Source organism: Phoca vitulina, unplaced genomic scaffold (assembly GCF_004348235.1).
Source record: "Phoca vitulina isolate PV1807 unplaced genomic scaffold, GSC_HSeal_1.0 scaffold43, whole genome shotgun sequence".
NCBI classification, from domain to species: domain Eukaryota; kingdom Metazoa; phylum Chordata; class Mammalia; order Carnivora; family Phocidae; genus Phoca; species Phoca vitulina.
The window spans coordinates 1,484,917-1,501,863 of NW_022589746.1; the positions used below are offsets into that span (position 1 = coordinate 1,484,917).

The window sequence follows — 16,947 nt, forward strand, 5'->3', positions numbered from 1 at the left end:
AGCGGGGCCCACAGTCAGGAGGGAAATGGAAGAAGAGGAAAATTCTGTGTGATTATCAGCCAACTGGAAAACTGGTCCAAGGGATCTTTTACTTTCCTGCTGCCTCATGTCCCTGTCTGTGGGGTGGTATCCCGGGTATTCTGTTTGCCCCCAAGATGCACTTACCACCCTTCCCACCCCACTGCGGCCTGGACGTCAACCTCTTATAAACCACACCACCCAGGCCCCTGGCCCAGTGTTGGACTTGTTTGGCCAACTTGGAGGCAGGAGCAAGACATGCAAGAGGCCCCTGCCTGCCTGCACCGTCACCTCCGTGTTCCTACACACACCCCCTCTCTCCCCGGCCCACGGCTGACCTGGGTTTCCCATTGTCGCTACCAGCCCGGTCATGTCCCCCCACCCTGACCCCACGGCTGTCCACGGTCCCCGCATCCAATCCTCTTCAACTGCCCGTCTAGAACACAGGACTTGCTTCCTGCTGGGGTCCTGACCAACAGAGGGCACCAGATACAAAATGGTAGCAGAAAGAAAAAATAACTTCACAAATACAAAGGTAAAAATAAAAATCAAATACAAAGTCTATTAAAAAAAAAAAAAGAAAAAAGAGGAAAAAAACCCCCAACATGATGAGGGAGCCCTTCCCCAATCTGAGACTTATCTTAGGACCTTCCCTCAGCCTTGTCAACTGGATGCAAAAAGACGCGGGGGTAAGAATAAAGCGAGTGTGTCTCCAGGCTCTTGGTGGTCCTCGCTGCGCATCTGAGCCATAAAAGGGACGAGGGCAGAACTGCCCATGGGCGCTGCGGTCCAGCCACCGCTGGCTTGGGAATGTGCTGGGCCCCTGCGGGGCACCCATGCCCAAGCTGGGAAGGGACGGGCTCACAAGCTCAGATCTTGCTAGCTGGCACTGCCTCGTGCCCACAGGCTACCAGGCTCCAGACACACACACGCGTGGTGATCGCCCTGGGCATGGGGCTCAGGTATCTGACACCGCAGTTTCTGAAGGCAGGCAGCACGAGGCCAGTTCACCACACCACAAATAGGAGTATAGCCCTGGATAAGCCTGGCCTAGTCGAGGAGCTAGAAGATCCTCAGCAACCTCAGCTTTACACTGTTAAGTATCAATCATCCAAGCAGCTGGTTGTTTGATTCTTAAGAGATACTCAGCCGGAGCGAGCCCACAGCCTCTTCCAGGAGCTGTTCAAAGGTTTGGCCCCGAGGATGGTCAGAATACTGTTCTTTTCCCCTTGCATCCAGCCAGCAGGCCTCTGATTTGGTTCATTTTCAACCAAGCAAATATTCAGTGAAATAAAAAAATAAGGTGCCCGGCCCTGTATTTGGTCCTGCGGGGCCTGTGTAAGGCAGGGCTTGTGTCCCAAAAAGAGCCCACCTCCTGTTTGGAAGGTAAGAGACACAACTGGGGACAAGGAAGAATGGGACTCAGCTGTCCTATAAATAGTGGGGGAATTCAGGAAAGCGGGACCAGCATGAGAATGCGGGCCTCGCACCGGGCCCTGGAGACTGGGTACATCTGCTAAGGCAGAGAGAAGAGGGAAAAGCTTCCGCTAGTCAGAAAGAGCATCCACCTGCAAATCATAATGAGCCCAGCATATTCACAGAACAGCATGGGGGGATGCTTCCAGAGATTGTTTAAAGGCTCCCACAGACCTGAAATAGGGCGGTATCTTCCCCCACAGAAACCCTGTGATTTTCAGCTGCATAGGGAAAAAGGCAAGATACAGAATCAGGGAAAGGGAGAACATCAAAAAGAATTTGAGGTTTATGAAGAAGGCCCTTAAAGGAAAAGCACAAGGAAGAGTGGGTGGACCGATGGCTCTTTAAATGTACAAATAAAAATGATGTCGATTTTTGTTTCCACATTGAACAGGTCAAATGGAATTGGGCTCCAGTGGGCCAAAAACTTCGTAAAGTTTTGGTTAGAGGCATCCCAGAAATAAGCCACCTCCTCAGTTTGCTAGACCAGTAGAGAGCAGTTTTGAGGATGGTTCTGAACCTCGTATCTCCCTGCAGCCAAGGGTACTGACCACCTGTCAACACCAGAAGGCAGGGGCTCAGGAGCTGAGAGCAAACAGAGCCTTTTAGAACCAGGGAGGGAAGCTGGGAAGGGGGCCATAACAGCTAGGTGTGGGGCTCTATCAAACCGTGGTCCAAAAGACCCGCCTGTGCCACGTGGACCCCAGGACCTGAGTGACTGCCGGATACCTGAAGAGTGGTTGAGATTCTGGCCTCCTTCCCTTGGCCACCTACAAGGCTTCAGCCCCTGTCACCACCAACAGGGGACTACATACTCAGAGAACACAGGAAAGTTACTATTAGAGGTTCTTCTTCATAGAAGAAAATTCACCTAGCCTGAAAAACACATCATCTGGAAAGCCAGTGCCACTAGGGGGAGGGAGGATGCGGGCAAGGAGGAGGGAAACCGGGTCAGAGCAGAACCCCGCTTTCTGACTTCTCTGTGGGGGGGAGCTGTGAGTCTAGGGGGGCAGGAGAAGAGCAGGAGCACCCTCCAGGTGAGGGCTGCCATGGGGGTGGGGGGGCCCAGGGGCAGGGGGCCCGGGGCACCCGCACACGGGCCTCACCTGGGTTTGGGAAGGCCTGAAGGCAGAGTCGAAGCCGTTCTGCAGGGAGTCGAGGAAGGGCTGGACCTTGTAGAGGCCGTGCGTGGTCTGGCTGGAGCGGAAGGCCACCACGTGGAAGTACTTGAGGATCTTCTCGAAGCGGGCCTGGCTCATGACGAGGGCGAGGCTCCGGTTGCTGTAGAAGCCGCCGCTCCAGATGCTGAGGACCGACTCGCAGTGGGAGATGCTGGTGGAGATCATGTAGCCCAGGAACGCCTTCATCTCTGTCAGCGTCACCTCGGCCCAGGCGCCATCGCTGCCGAAGCGCTCCTGGAACTTCTTGGCGTACATGTTCGTCTGCACCACCATGTTCTTGAGCACGTTGTCCGGGACGAAGAGCTGGAAGAAGTCCATGGCGCTGGCGCCGGGGGGCATCTTTCGGGTTGGACCTGAAACAGATGGGGGGGGGGGTTTGTGGCGGCAAGCAGCGCACACAGCCGGGGCAGGCACCGGGTGCACTCCGCGGGGTGCACCTCCGCCTGCGAGCCGGGGTCCCGGGGTCCCCCCCGCACTGCACACCCTGCGCTCTCGCCCGGCCCGCACAGACACCGCTCTGCAGGGAAAGGGACACGTGAGGGGCAGAAAGGCACCGACGCAAAGACACACCGATCCAGCCCAGGAGCCTGGCCGTGGCTTTCAAGCTTAAACTTTCTTGTGAGGGAAGGTGACTTCTCTAAGGAGGCTTTCACCCCTCAGGGCCTGAAATGCCCACCCAGGTGAGGCTGCCATCTTTCTGTCCTGGAATTGGACACGTGGCAACTTGAAATTTATTGCTGAATCAATCTGAAGGGGCTCCTTTAGATAATTTCACCAATATAATAAAAACCTCACAATTCTTGACTAATGCAGGAACAGCCATTTGAAATACACATACACACACACACACACACACACACACATCCTTAAGAGATACGGCTTTCAATTCCATATAGTGACTTAAGCCAGGCTAACAGTATGGAGAGATTTGTAAGAGACAAGTTTTTTTTTTTTTTTTTAAATCTCTTTTACCTAATCTCTATGCCCAACCTGGGGCTCGAACTCATGACCCGAGACCCAGAGTCACATGCTCCACCGACTGAGCCAGCCAGATAACCCTTCAGGAGACAAACTTTGCAATTTCTAATAAAAGCTATGCGCGTTCTTCAGAACTTTCTCTACTACTGATTTAGACAGTCCCTGAAAAACATGTGTTTCACAGCAAAATAAGAGAATGACAAGGCAGTCCAGGTTTTAGATGAGACCGAGTCAGGAGCCGAAACCCTGAATTTACTCATAGCTAACTGCACAGTCTTAGATAAATACTTCATCTGCCCCACGTAGAAAATGGAACACCTGCTTTGCAAGGTTGTTGTGGCAACTTGGAAACCTTTACTGACACATTAGCAACAGAAATCCTGTGACTTAGGCTGAGGGCTTTCGAATGCTCTAACTGCCCTCATTTTACAGAAGAAAAAACTGAGGTCCAGAGAGCCAAGTGGTCACCATATTCATGGTCACCAACCATTTTTTGGAAGGGCACTGCTCTTGGCCGAGAGTTGCCGTGACACTGAGGCCAGGATCTGGAGGGGCCCCGGGTAGCAAGAACAGCCTGCAGCCCACACCCACTCTTAGTGGAAATCATTGTATTTCAGCGAAGACGTACAGCCTCCTATGGGTGAAGCCATAAATTATTCAGGGGTAGCTCTCAAAGAGGAGGAAAACCGGCATTTTAATTGCTCCATCATGCTGAGTAAGCAGAATGAAATTTTCTTTTCCAAAAGTTATCTTTAGTAATTCTGCCTCCCAGGCTATTTCAAAATCAATTCTCACAGCAAACTCTGCCCTGGCCAACTGGTTCAGGAAACAACTGGGAAGTAGCCGGCTCCCTCTTATCTGTTTAGTTTGGATTTACAAGCATCCTCCACAGCCCCCTTCAGCAGTTGTGATGCTTCATATTTGAGAAGTGTTGGCACAGGCCAGGCACTGGGAAGGAAGGAGGCAGGAGGGCGGGGGGTGGAGAAAATGCCATTCAGGAGATTCAATCTGTATCACCAACTCTGTAATATGACCATTTAATAATACGGCCCTGGGGGTGCTGTGCACCCCCAGCCAAGATAAGCCTCTTTTACGTTTGATTCATTTATAGGAGCTTTTCCAGATATTACCCCATGTGATCCTCACAACATCCACGTGAAGCATCATCCCCTTCTGCAGGTGAGGAACTAGAAGCTCGGAAGTATAGGGACACAGCCCCAGGTCACTCACATCTAAGCACCTTACAGTTAGGGTGACCTTTGTCCCACCTGGCCCAGAGCCAGTCCAAGAGCACCTGCTGCCTGTTGTAATTATTTAATAGTGTCCCTTCTGCTCTCACGAGTGGACAAGGAGGCATGTGGCTGTTCTCTGCACAGTGTATATGCACAACTTAAGCCAGGTGTGTGGTCTTCAAACCCCACCAGCTCCCTCCACCTCTGCCGTGCACACATTTCACAGTGGGTGATATAGGGTTACAGTGCATAGCCAGAAGAAACTCTGAAGGGATAGGGAGGACCTACATTGTAAAAAATGCAAAGGCAGCATGGGACCAGGGGTGGGGATGGGGGGCAGGCTGGTAGGGAGGACCCGGAGGAGGAAGAGCAGGTGTACGTGCACTTGGTGTCTGGGCTGGGGGTACAGGGCTCTGCATGTTGATGGTGCCAATGATGCATTGCCAGGTCATAAACTCATATAATCGTCTCCCTCCTCTCCCCCTCTTCACCCCCCCATCCCACCATGTCACCCCTCAAGGCCCCATCACCATCTGGTTCCCTCAGCCTACAGGGGATCACCTGCCCCCTCAATCCCAGGATGTCACAGCAGGCCCACAGACCCGGGGTAGCATTAAGAATGGTTCAGTAAGGGGCACCTGGGTGGCTCCATCGGTTGAGCATCCGGCTCTTGGTTTCGGCTCGGGCCATGATCTCAGAGTGGTGGGATGGAGCCCCAAGTCGGGCTCTGTGCTCAGTGGAGAGTCTGCTTGCAATTCTCTCTCTCCCTCTGCCCTTCCTCCCCACCCCCCACTCTCTCTCGCTAAAATAAATAAATCAATCTTAAAAAAAAAAAAAAGGAAGAATGGTTCACTAACGCTCAGATCCCCCAGAGATTCCTCCCACCACCCCAAGCTGGGAACCGACCCCTCTTTTCAGGAGCGACTACAAAAGCAGGTGTCCTGTGTAGAAAGGGGACTGTAACACAAAGGCAGTTGTCAGTGAACACCTGAGTGTCATACTGATCCTGGGGACAGAAAGGAGTAAGACCCGGTATTTTCTCCCCGGGAGTCCTCGGTGTAAAGACAGGAGCAGGCAGCAGGCAGTGACCCAGGGATGCCGGGCGGGGGGATAGGGGTGGGGGAGGGTGCCCACAAGAGGGACCTGAGTCCAGATCCTGGGGAGGTGGGGTCTGAGAGGCTCCCTGGAAGAGCCACACAGACGGCTGCGAAGCTGTCAGCCCCCCGTGCGGTGGGGGCAGGGAGGCTACAGACTATCTCAGGCAGTGAGAACCTCTCCCGCAAAGGCCCCGTGACCAGAGCAAATGCCCCGCATTTAGTGGACTGTGCAAGGGAGAAGCCTGGCTGCAGACACGGAGGGGCTCAGGGCCAGGACCTCCCCCCCGCCCCGCCATGGAGTGTGCAGGGCTGTGAGCGCCGCCGGTCATGCTCATGCTGTAGGAGGAACCGCTCACTGCTGCATGCGCCATGTGGGGAGGGCCTGGACTGTTCCTGAAGCCAGTGAGCTCAGGCAGGGACCTAACTGAGGGGCGACCACAGCGCTCCCTCACCTCTGTAAGTGTGCTGGGCAGGGGAACAGACTACAGGTGAGCCGCGGTCCTGCAGGTGACCCGAACCCTGGGGTCAGGGCCTCCACCAGCCAGCGACCCTCATCGATGTATCCTTTCCATTTGTACCAGGACAAGAACTAGGCTGGTATCTTAAACCACACGTGTCCACACTGCAACTCCAGATGCCTCATTGTCCTCTCCCTTTTTGTTCTTACCCATCAGCCCCCGCCAGGGACTTCAGCCAGAAACCTGAACCACCGTGGATCCCTCTCCTCGCCGCACCCCCACATCCGGCCCCTCAGCACGTCCTCCCACCTCCACCTCTACAGTGTGTCACCAACCACCCACTGCAGCGCTCTGGCCCAGGCGGCCGCCACCTCTGGCCTAGAAGACAAACACGGCCTCCCCCAAATGAGTCACAGCAACGAGAAAAATTTTTTTAAAGAATATAAACCAGATCACAACACTCCCCTGCTTAATTAAAACACTCCTGTGACTTCCCACTGCGCTTAAAAAAGCCAACACACATTCCTTATCAAGGGCTCAGGGCCCTGCACCCCAGGCTACTCTCCAAGGCCAGGCAAGCAGAAGGCGTGCAGCCAGAGCTGGGGGCAGGCCCGGGCCCTGGCAAGCCCCCTCCACCCCAGGGCCTGCATCCACGAAGACCCATCTGCGGGACGCAAGCCCTCCCGGGGCTCCGGCTTCCTCAAGTGATGAAGCCCACCCAACCACAGGTGGACACCCCTGCCGGTCCTGTCAATCTCCATCCCAAGTAGGCTTCCTTCCTCGAATTTATCATAGTCTAGGATTGTTTCACCAGGGACTTACATACTTGTTTGGGTCTGCCTCTGCTGTCCCACCCTCTGGCCCAGCTGAAGCGGGATGGCCAAGGTAGAGGCTGTCGTGCTACCCCCAGCCCAGCTCATGGTATGCTGGACACACCCATTGACAAGGTGGATAGAGAGTGGGGGAGTGGGGAGGGCAGACGCCTCGGCCCATTCAGGAGGAAGGGCATCTTTGCTAAGCCCCATGGGAAGGATCTGGTTCCTGGTACAGCAGCCCATGTTAATGCCTGGTAAAAAGAACAGCTAGAAACATCTGTGTGGAAGAGGAAGCCAACAGCGCCAGGGTGGGTGAGGCTGGAAGGAGTACAATACAGTGACGCAGGGCTCACCTCCGCCAGCTGGGCAGGAAGTCGGCACACCTGCCCACACCTCCCTGGGGACACACGTGAGGTCTAGGGAGCCAGGAAGGGGCAGCGTGCGAAGTCCTGGGGAGGGAGACCACCTGGGAATTGGGAACAGATGATCAGTGGGCAGGACGTGGGAGGGGGAGCATCACAGATGACTTCTGGTCCCCAGCTCAGGTGGGCTGGCTCTGGGTCTTGTTTTGTTCAATTTCCTGAATTAGTGGAAACCACTTCGGAACTCCTTCTGGCCCTCCCTCTCTGTCTACAGCTGCTGGTTGTGTGACCTTGGGCAGGCCACACAACCTCTCTGCACCTTGGTTTGTTCACCCATCAAATGGGAGTATAAGAAGCACCTCGGAGTGAGTGAAAGCTGCAGGACCTCGAACACAGGCCATGGTCCATCCTGGCTGGTCCACCACGAGTCCCACTGGGTGTGAGGGTCCTGTGGGAGCGGCCCCCAACTGCCTTCCCTGTGCCCACTTCATGAGCACAGCCGCCTGGGGCCCTGATCTTCACCTTCACATGCTCTAGAAGAAAAGTGTGGCTTTCTAAAGTCCAACCTTCTAGAGACAAAAGCATTCACTTTGAGAGGAGAATGGCATTTTGCATAAACTGGCATTTTGGGACATCAATTGTCTGCAGTCTTGTGACACAGATAAGGATCGCTTAATATTCTGAATTAAGGGTTTAAAATAATGAAATAATTATCTCCAGACAAAATCAAGTGGATAGAAAAATATAAAAGAACATCCGCATTATCACAAAAATATTCCTCTCAGTTGAGATGTTAAAAAAAAAAATGAGACATTGCATTCTATAAAAGGGTAACACAGAACAGAGTCAAACCATTGTCCTCAGTGCCGGCCGCAGCTGGGCTTTATCTTCCGCTAAACGAATCCTCATTTCTCTCCATTTCTCTCCTTCCCCCCACCCCCTAATGGCTAACGGACGTGCAGGAGGAGCAGTCCATCTGAGGAACTGTGCAGAGAACTGGTCTCGGCTCCAGAATCCAGCCACGCGGCCACTCCAGAACTCCAAGGCGTCTTTCCCCATTTAACCTCGTGGCCCACAGGTAAGGGACTAGTAACAAGTTCGATTCGCAGCCAGATCAAGGAAGTCTGCACACACGGGTCGGTGGGAGTCTCGGGCATGGGTCCTGGCCATGCTCCTGACCTCCCCGGGCCTCGGCCCCTGATCTGTGTGGCCCGATGGGGTTACCCCCACCTGTCTCACTGGGCAGCTGTGAGCAGCGCCCAGCGCCCCGTCCTATTTCGGGCTGACCTGCAATGCTTACCAACCCACCAACGGAGGCTCAGATTACGGTCAGTCCTCTACATGGTGCCTTCCCACGGAGCCCATGTGAAGCTCCAAACCATTCTCCGGAGCCCTTAGGAAACACGCAGAAACTCGGCCAGAGAACCCCCCAGGGCAGCACCAGGTCTGTTCCTGCTTGCAGGGCCCCCCTGTCAGGAACACAGAAGAGTGCACTCCGCATGTGCACCTGTGTGGTCTTCCTCAAGCGAACACAGCACAGTGGCTGGCAAACAAACCGGCAACACAAAGAAACAATTCTGGAATCAGACCCCCGAGTTGATGCCGTTCACAGGAAACCCGGGCCCCAGAACAGGAGTATGCGGCTCTTCCAGAAGAGGGCTAGTTTGTTGGCTAATGCAGACATTAAATCTACAGCCTTGACTAGATGTCATGTGACAAAGAGCTGCTTTACAGAGAAGGGGTGACACGCACCTGAGCCTGACACGTGAAAACTTCCCAAGACAGCTCACCTTCAAAACCATTCGCCACACAAGGCACCTATCCACGTACAAGAAATAGTCTAACTTACACAAAACGTACAATTCCGTTCATGTGCGAGAGCTGACTCCAGTCCCTGACACCTGCAGCTGACTGCTGTAAAGCGTCGGTGGGGGGATGCTGTGCTGGGCAGAGGTAACCCTGACCAGCCCCACATGCAATGAGCTAACGGGGAGCAGCTGAAATCAACGGTCAGCTCTCGCCACCACACGCCTGGGCCCGAGGACCCTGTGGTGTCCTCTCCATGCAGAGCATGGTACTCTACGTTCCAGGCCAGGACTTTGTTGGTGAACAGAGGTCAGCTCACACGTGCTTGGACAGACAGAACAAGGGTCTTTTACCCCTCCCACCAGATCGGTTTTGATGCAAGTAGCAAGGTGACAACACAAGAAGGGTTATTAGCAGAGTGCCTAGCACAGACGTGACTACAAAGCAACAGCTCAGATGTCAAAGGAATGAATAAACACTGGCAGCTACAGAGCTTCATGGTGACTCGGACTCGCTTAGTGGCAGGAGCCTAAAGGCCAGGTGACAAGGCTATTCCATGACCATTTGTGAGTTTGTGAGTCCTCCCACGGCTAAGTGTGCTGCAGCCTTCTTCAGTCCACGTGGCCTGTGAGAGCGGCTGGTTCAGGCTCAGGCCCCACGCCCAGGACCACACTCGTCCCCTGTGCCCTGGACCAGGCTCAGCCCGTCCACCTAGGACCAGGCTTATCCACTTCCCCCTCACAAACCACAGACTTCACTTTTCCTTAGAGCTGAGCTAAAACGTAGTCGAAAGAGGTGTTTGTTAAGGATGAGAGGCAGTCTCCTGCAGCTGGGGTTGGGGGGGGGGGGTTGGGAGGTGGGGAGCTAGTTCTGTTCCTGGTTCGTTCATTGTCTAACTGAACCACTGTGAAACTGAAGTTTCTCTGGGTTTCAGTTTTTCGTTGGTAACTTGCCTCAACTCCCTTCCAAGACTGATGAAACAGTAAAGACAATGATGGAAGTATTCTGAGGAATGTAAAGAATTATATGAAAGTCTCCCATCATGATGTTGAAATAGTTGTGCCCAGCAAAGTCAAGGACCTGGACCGGGCTCCCGCTCCATAACTCATGAGGTGAGTGACCCGGGGCAAGTGACTTAATCTCTTAATCTTCATGCGTGTGGAATGCCGCGACAGAATAGCACAGGCTGGGTGGCTTGAACAACAGAAATGTGCTACCCACAGTTCTGGAGGTGAAGTCCAAGATCAGGGTGTTGACAGACTTGGTGTCTGGTGAAGGCCACTCCCTGCTTCACAAAGGGCTGTCTTCTTGTTGTGTTTCCACGCAAGGGAGGGTCCAGGGAGATCTTGGGAGGGGGGTCTCTCTTCTAAGACACTTATCCCATCAGGAGACCCCCTACCCTCATGACCGAAGGCCCGCCGCCTACTACCATCACCTTGGGGATTAGACTTGAGCACATGAATTCTAGGGGGGACACAAACATGCAGTCTATAAGTACTCGTCGAGCCACAGTGTCCGTGGTGGTAAAGCGAAGCCAACAATACCATGAAATTCACAGTCCGGGGTGCGGATGAAGTGGGAGGTGCCTCACTCAGCGCCTGCTTCTAGGTGGGTGCCCCGTAACGGAGTGAATCGCATGCACAACAAACAGCACCCTCCGGGCCCGTACCCCAGGCTTCTGTCCCACTTCCCAGAGCTGACTTACCAGATGGCTATTACAGAACAGCAGCCTTAGCAACCACAGTTTATATTTCACTCAGACACTGTGTCTCTTTTTCACAAGAGGCTGTATTTTTAAAGCCTCTGCTTGGATACAGAAAGGACAGCGGGAGCGTGTTTCCCACTTGGGAAGAAGACGATGGGGAAGGGACGCAGTGCTGAGGGGCCACGGGCCACTGTCTGGGACCAGCCCACCTCAAAGGCCCCATCTCGTGCACAGTGACCAGAGGGGAGGGGCCACGCAGATAATTTGCTCATTTCCTCCATGACTTCACAGCTTTTTCTTGCTCTCTTCTTGCTGCGCCAAGCACGCCCACTGCAGTTCTTCATCCCTAACTAAACCAGGCTCATGTCCGGTTTCTATCTGGGGTGCTCCTCCTTCCTCAGGCTCCTTCCCCAAACATACCTCCTCCTCTGCACTGAGCCTTAGCTGAGCCCACTGACTGAGCCCAACCCCAACTTGCGGCCAGCTCTGGCCAGTTCCACGTGGCGTGGTGCACGTTCCCCAGGACCACCCTAGTCCTTCCTCCAAGAAAGGCAACAGAGAAAGGGACCATGTCCCAGGTACTCAGGGACAGTGTGAAGGATGAAAAGGATGGGCAGTCACCCTAGGCTTTAAGAGGTGTATTCCAAATATGCACCTGACAGAATAGAAAACTCTGGTGTGACTGATGGAGGATCTTCTTTGCATCAAGCACTACAACGAGCAATTACCTGACCCCATTTAATTCTCATAGCAGCCAACCAAAGAGGGACTGGGACACCCACTCAGCAGCTGTGGAAGCATGTGCTCTTTAAGAACCTGCTCAAGGTCACACTAGCTGGTGAATGAAGGTGCTGACATCCTCTTTCCCCCGCCACGTGCATCCCACACATGCAGGCATAAAGACTCCCCAGATGGCTGAGTCTTTCTAGCTTTGCGTTCGCTTCCGATCTTCCACGTGTGTGATGAAGTTCTGACCATGAGAACGGCTGTGAGGGAAGGCAGAGAAGCATCAGAAGGAGGAGAAAGGCTTAGAGAGAGAAGGTAAAAGCTGAAAACTGACTAAATATATATGGACTTGGGAGTTGTTTTCTTGACTGAAATAAATTCTTAGAAAGAACTCTGGGCTGAGGCACAACGCCCCCCCCCCCCCGAAAATGAGTGTGGATGGGGACCATGGAGGCCCAGCAGAGCACACACCACCACTGGGTCTGGCTGCTGGAGTGCAAACAGGAAATCCTGGATGATTCTGGAAGAAGTCAGTAGGGACCATATCATTTATGGCAAATCCCTAGGGGTACATGTGAGGTCCACATGGACGGGCAGTTCTGTCTGTTGGGTTCCCTGCTGTATCTTTAGTGCCTAGAACAGTGTCTGGCCCATTGAGTGCTTGGGAGAGATCTTGCCCAGTGAGTGAAAAGTATTCAAAGGCTAATGACTCTTCAGATTTCAGGGTCACCAGCAGCATCCTGCAGCTCTCAGAGATAGACAGCACTGAGGGGCTCATGGGAAAACAATGAGGGAGAGAGGAAGAGACTGACAGGGTCAGGTCCATGCCGGCTGCCCCGGATCTGGGTCCGGGGACCCCTTGCAGGTAGCCTGAGGCACTGGCAGGACCACACGGTGCGCGCGTGCGCATGCGTGTGCCGGGGGCGGGCACGCGCATGCGTTTGCCTAAGGGGGGAGCGTGCGCATGCGTGAGCCTGAAGAAGAGGGCAGGGGTGTGGGCGGCACCCGCGCTTCTACACCGCACAGTCCTCGAGACCCTGGCTTTAGACCTCTGTGCTTATCTACACATGAGATTAAACACAGAGTTACAGAGATGCACAGACAGGGTTGGGCATATAAAATGTGCCATTTTTGTAATCCAGTCTTAGCACTGAAAAAATACTGGGAGCCCAAGGAAGCAAACAAAAGCCAACTGGTACTGGCCCATCGTGACCTCCGCAACGCCTGGGCCCCAGGCCAGAGAGAATGACAGGGTCTGTGGAGAAGCCAGAAGGCTCTGTGAGGCCCCAGGAGGAAATTGCCTGGCCCTTTCCAACCGGAAAGAGAAGGTACTGGTCACACCGCCACCCGAACCCAGCCGGTGGCATCAGAAGGGCAACGGCCAGGGTCTGTGCTGACGACGGTGGTTAGGTCAACGATGCACAGGAGATCAAAGACGACTGCATGGAATTGGGGGACAGCTCCTCCGCCGGCGGGCCCTACAGTCCAGGGCGGCCTGGCTCCTGGGCTCCCCTCCCCACGCAGACAGCTGGTCCTGCCGGGTCCCTGCGCGGAGGCAGGGCATGGTACCGGACTCCCTCCCCAGAAAAACCTGTTAGGACTTGTGGTGGCACCTCCCCTCCTGGCTTGGCATCACCGGCACAGCCCACTGCCACCTTTCACAGCCCAGCCCAGGTCTGTGGACCCCACACCAGGCTCCTTTTCTCCGATCCTCGGGTCGTCTGTATTTGCTGCATGTCTGTGTGTGTGCTGGGGGCACCGGAGGAAGGATACTGCAGGATCACCAGGGTCAGGTGGGAGAGCAAAGCGCGTGGCTCCCAGGGGCGTTCCCATCCCCCTTTCTACCACCCTGGGCCACCCATGGCACCCTGTGCAGGGACAGATGGTACCAGGCCGTCTCAGCACAGTTGGTCCAAGAAGAACGAAGGCAAGCTGGAGGGGCTGTATCCCTGCACGCTAATTATATCCCTCTAATTCCCTGCACAGCCACCCACACCCTGGGAGAGGGAATGCGGAATGAGAGGAGGAGAAGTTAAGACAAAGGGGAGCTGGATGGAGAAACAGATACGAGGGTGATGGGAAGAAAGTAGCACATCCCGGTAATGGCTGTCCCCAGGCAAAGGAGCAAGAAGGAACCCAAGCCTTGGTGTCCTCGTCCTAAAATGAAGGTAGGGCCGATGCCAGATAGGGCAAAGGACGAGGACAGAGCTGGCCAGTTAGTACGAGAGTCTGCATTCACGCTACAACTCACAGAGTTAAGCCAGTGGGGGGAGCGCTGGAGGCTGACCCCGTCCCACCAGTCACCCTGCAGCCTCCAGGACAGGTCGCAGCTCACCTTCCCAGGAGGACATAAGGACGGGAGAAGGTCAATGTTATGGTGACTGAGTGGAGGCAATTCTGGCCTCCAGGCTCCTACCATCCCCTCCTTCCTGGAGCCTTTCCTTTCTCAGGGTCACACGTCCTGAGTCCAGCTCCACAAGGGTTACTGAGGTGGGGATTTTATTTATTTGCCAGTAAATATGAAAGAATGTTTATTTATTTAGCATACACATATACATCACTTGTTTTATGTGTGTTCTGCTTTATAAATGATAACTTGGTTCACTTATTCCTTGATGACAGCTCTGAGAGATCTGTACCATCACTGACCCCCACTTATCCAATGAGGAAACTGGTTAAGGGACTTGCCTGAGGTCACACAACTAGCAAGGGGCGGAACCAGAATCCACGCCCAATGGCCCAGCCTGAGTCCACGGCCTTGACCACCACACTGTGGTACATCTTCCAGGAAGATTCTCCCAGTTCCAATGTCCCCTACGACACGACCCAACACACACAGCTAACAGCAGTGGAGGCCTCTACAGAAACCAGGCAGGGGAAGCCAAGAGCCTCCCCCCAAACTGCCCATCTGTGATCTGACCCCATGAATTAGCTGGAATGCAAGCCCCACAGAGACGCAGGGGCTCATTTTACTTCTTTTCCAGAATAGGTGCTCCATAACTGTGGGCTTGATAACATTTGCTGGTGTATCACGGGGACCTCCTTTCCCCATCTGGGTATGGATGGGACCAGACACTCACAGACACTGTCCAGAGTCACAGCCCAGCTCAGATCAGCAAGACCTGCGGCTGTCTCAACAGCACACGCTCTGAGGCTCGTCTCCTGAACTGCACTTGATACCTGCTAGCACGAAAGCCATTGTCATTGCCCTATCTTGCGGCAATGTTATTTTTCCTAAACTTCAAAGCATGCAGCTTCAGGATGAAGTTCTTACAAAAATGCAAGCATCAACAGAGGAAAAAATACCACTGGATGAGACCCAACTCCAGGCCAAGAGCGGCAGCTTTCATTTGGGCCGGTCGGGGCCGTCACTGAATCAGCCCTGGAGGCCCGCTTCTGGCTGCTGGAAAGAACCGGCTGGGACATGAATTCTAAATAATTCAGGGACGTTTAAGAAACACCTGCTCTTTGAGGATGACACAGAGGTGACTGCCACCTAGCCCCGGGCCACTGCATCAAAGAACTTAAGCGCAGAAACCCAGAGCGTGTTGTGCCGTGCCCAACAGATTCATTCAAGTTGGACAAAAGGCAGATTATTCCTTCAGGAAGGAAGCCTCTGAGGTACGTTCTTTAATTCCACAAGGTACAGAAGTTTGAGGTGTCCGGTGTGGGGAGGGGACACTAACCTTAAATCAGAGGTGATGATGTGCCTATAGGGATTTATGTATGCTGACACCGCATTTTATGGATACACACCACCCAGTGCAGTTCCCCAAGTGCCAATCACAGGTACACACGGAGGATGAGGACGGTGACAGGGTGGGGCAGGGAGGAGCGGGACACGCTTCCCACTGGGAGGCAACCCTACCCAGCCAAGGTAAAGGCAGACGGACAGCAAGTGGGAGAACTGCCCATGAAGCACAGGCAACTGCATTTCCAAGGTCCTAAGTGAGGAAAGAACAAGCTGAAGGCGTTTATGATGGAAAAAGCAGGGTCCTCAGCTGCTCAGCAGTCACCTTCTGACAAATCAGCTTACCCACATTTGATTGCTCTGTGACCACGTTTAGACAGCAGTTTTGTAGCTCTTGGGTTTCTCCACATTTCCTTCCTGGGCAAGGCGACCCCATGCTAGAAAGGTCAATTGCAAAGCACATACACGACCGATCCTAAGCTTCATGCATAAAGACAAAAAAACTAGAGTGACTAATCAGAAGTGAAAGCTGTAAGGAGACACAGAACACTAAACCGTACCTAGCAAATGCCGTAAACATCTTCCCCACCATCAGCCAACAAATGTTCTATTATTTGATAAAGAGGTTGCTTCTGGAGAGTAACCCACGGAAATGCTAAGAACACAGAATGCACCTCTCAACTGAAACCCTTCAAATCAGGGTGGATGCAGGAAGGCTGGCATGCTTCCGTATAAACCCTAATTTCACATCTTCCTTAAAGAGGGATGTTCTCTGCAACAGACTGTGAGCTAAGTGGTGATGGAGATGGAAATTACTATCCCACTCACTCTGGTTGTACCACACGTGCTGGACGGAAGCCGATCAGCACACGTGAGATGTGGGTCCCTTCCAGAGAGCCTCACTGTGGCCAAACGAGGTGTCAACTGAGGCGGGGGCAAGGAGGTTTCAGGGCCCTGGAACAGGTGGCTTTGGTCCTCCTGCCATCTCCCGCTGGCTCAGGCTTTCTTCAGGGTGCACCGCCCCCCCCACCCCCAACTGCTCCCTATGACCCAAACTCTGCAGCACTGCCAGGATCTTGACTGAGAACTGAAGTACCAGCAGGTCATGCCTTCACGTATGACCCTTCCCAAGGGAGTTTTCATTTTAATAAAAGCTTCAATGAATATCAAAGGCTTCAATTTCCTAAATCACTCCAGGGGTAGAGAACAGAGTGGCTACCAAATGACAGTGATTGGGGTGAAGACTGGTAGATTTTGGTCTCTCTGAGATGCCTGTGGAAATATCACCCATGGTGCTTCCCCACCCTCAGCCCCTACACAAACCCACTCACCTCTCCGGGAATGAATAAAACCAAGGACTGTGCACACCTCTTCAGAGGTGTCAATCCCTGATTCAGAGATG

The 16,947-nt window shown here is 53.6% G+C and overlaps 1 protein-coding gene across 2 annotated transcripts in view; it reads right to left on the reverse strand.

Annotated features, from left to right (window-relative positions):
• The window catches only part of PGBD5 (piggyBac transposable element derived 5), a 97,993-nt gene that overhangs the window by 30,709 nt on the left and 50,337 nt on the right, over nucleotides 1-16,947 (reverse strand). For both annotated transcript variants that reach the window (XM_032430451.1, XM_032430450.1), the window contains exon 2: nucleotides 2,601-3,028. In XM_032430451.1, the coding sequence (XP_032286342.1) occupies nucleotides 2,601-3,028 (428 nt within the window). The remainder of the gene's footprint in view (nucleotides 1-2,600; nucleotides 3,029-16,947) is intronic.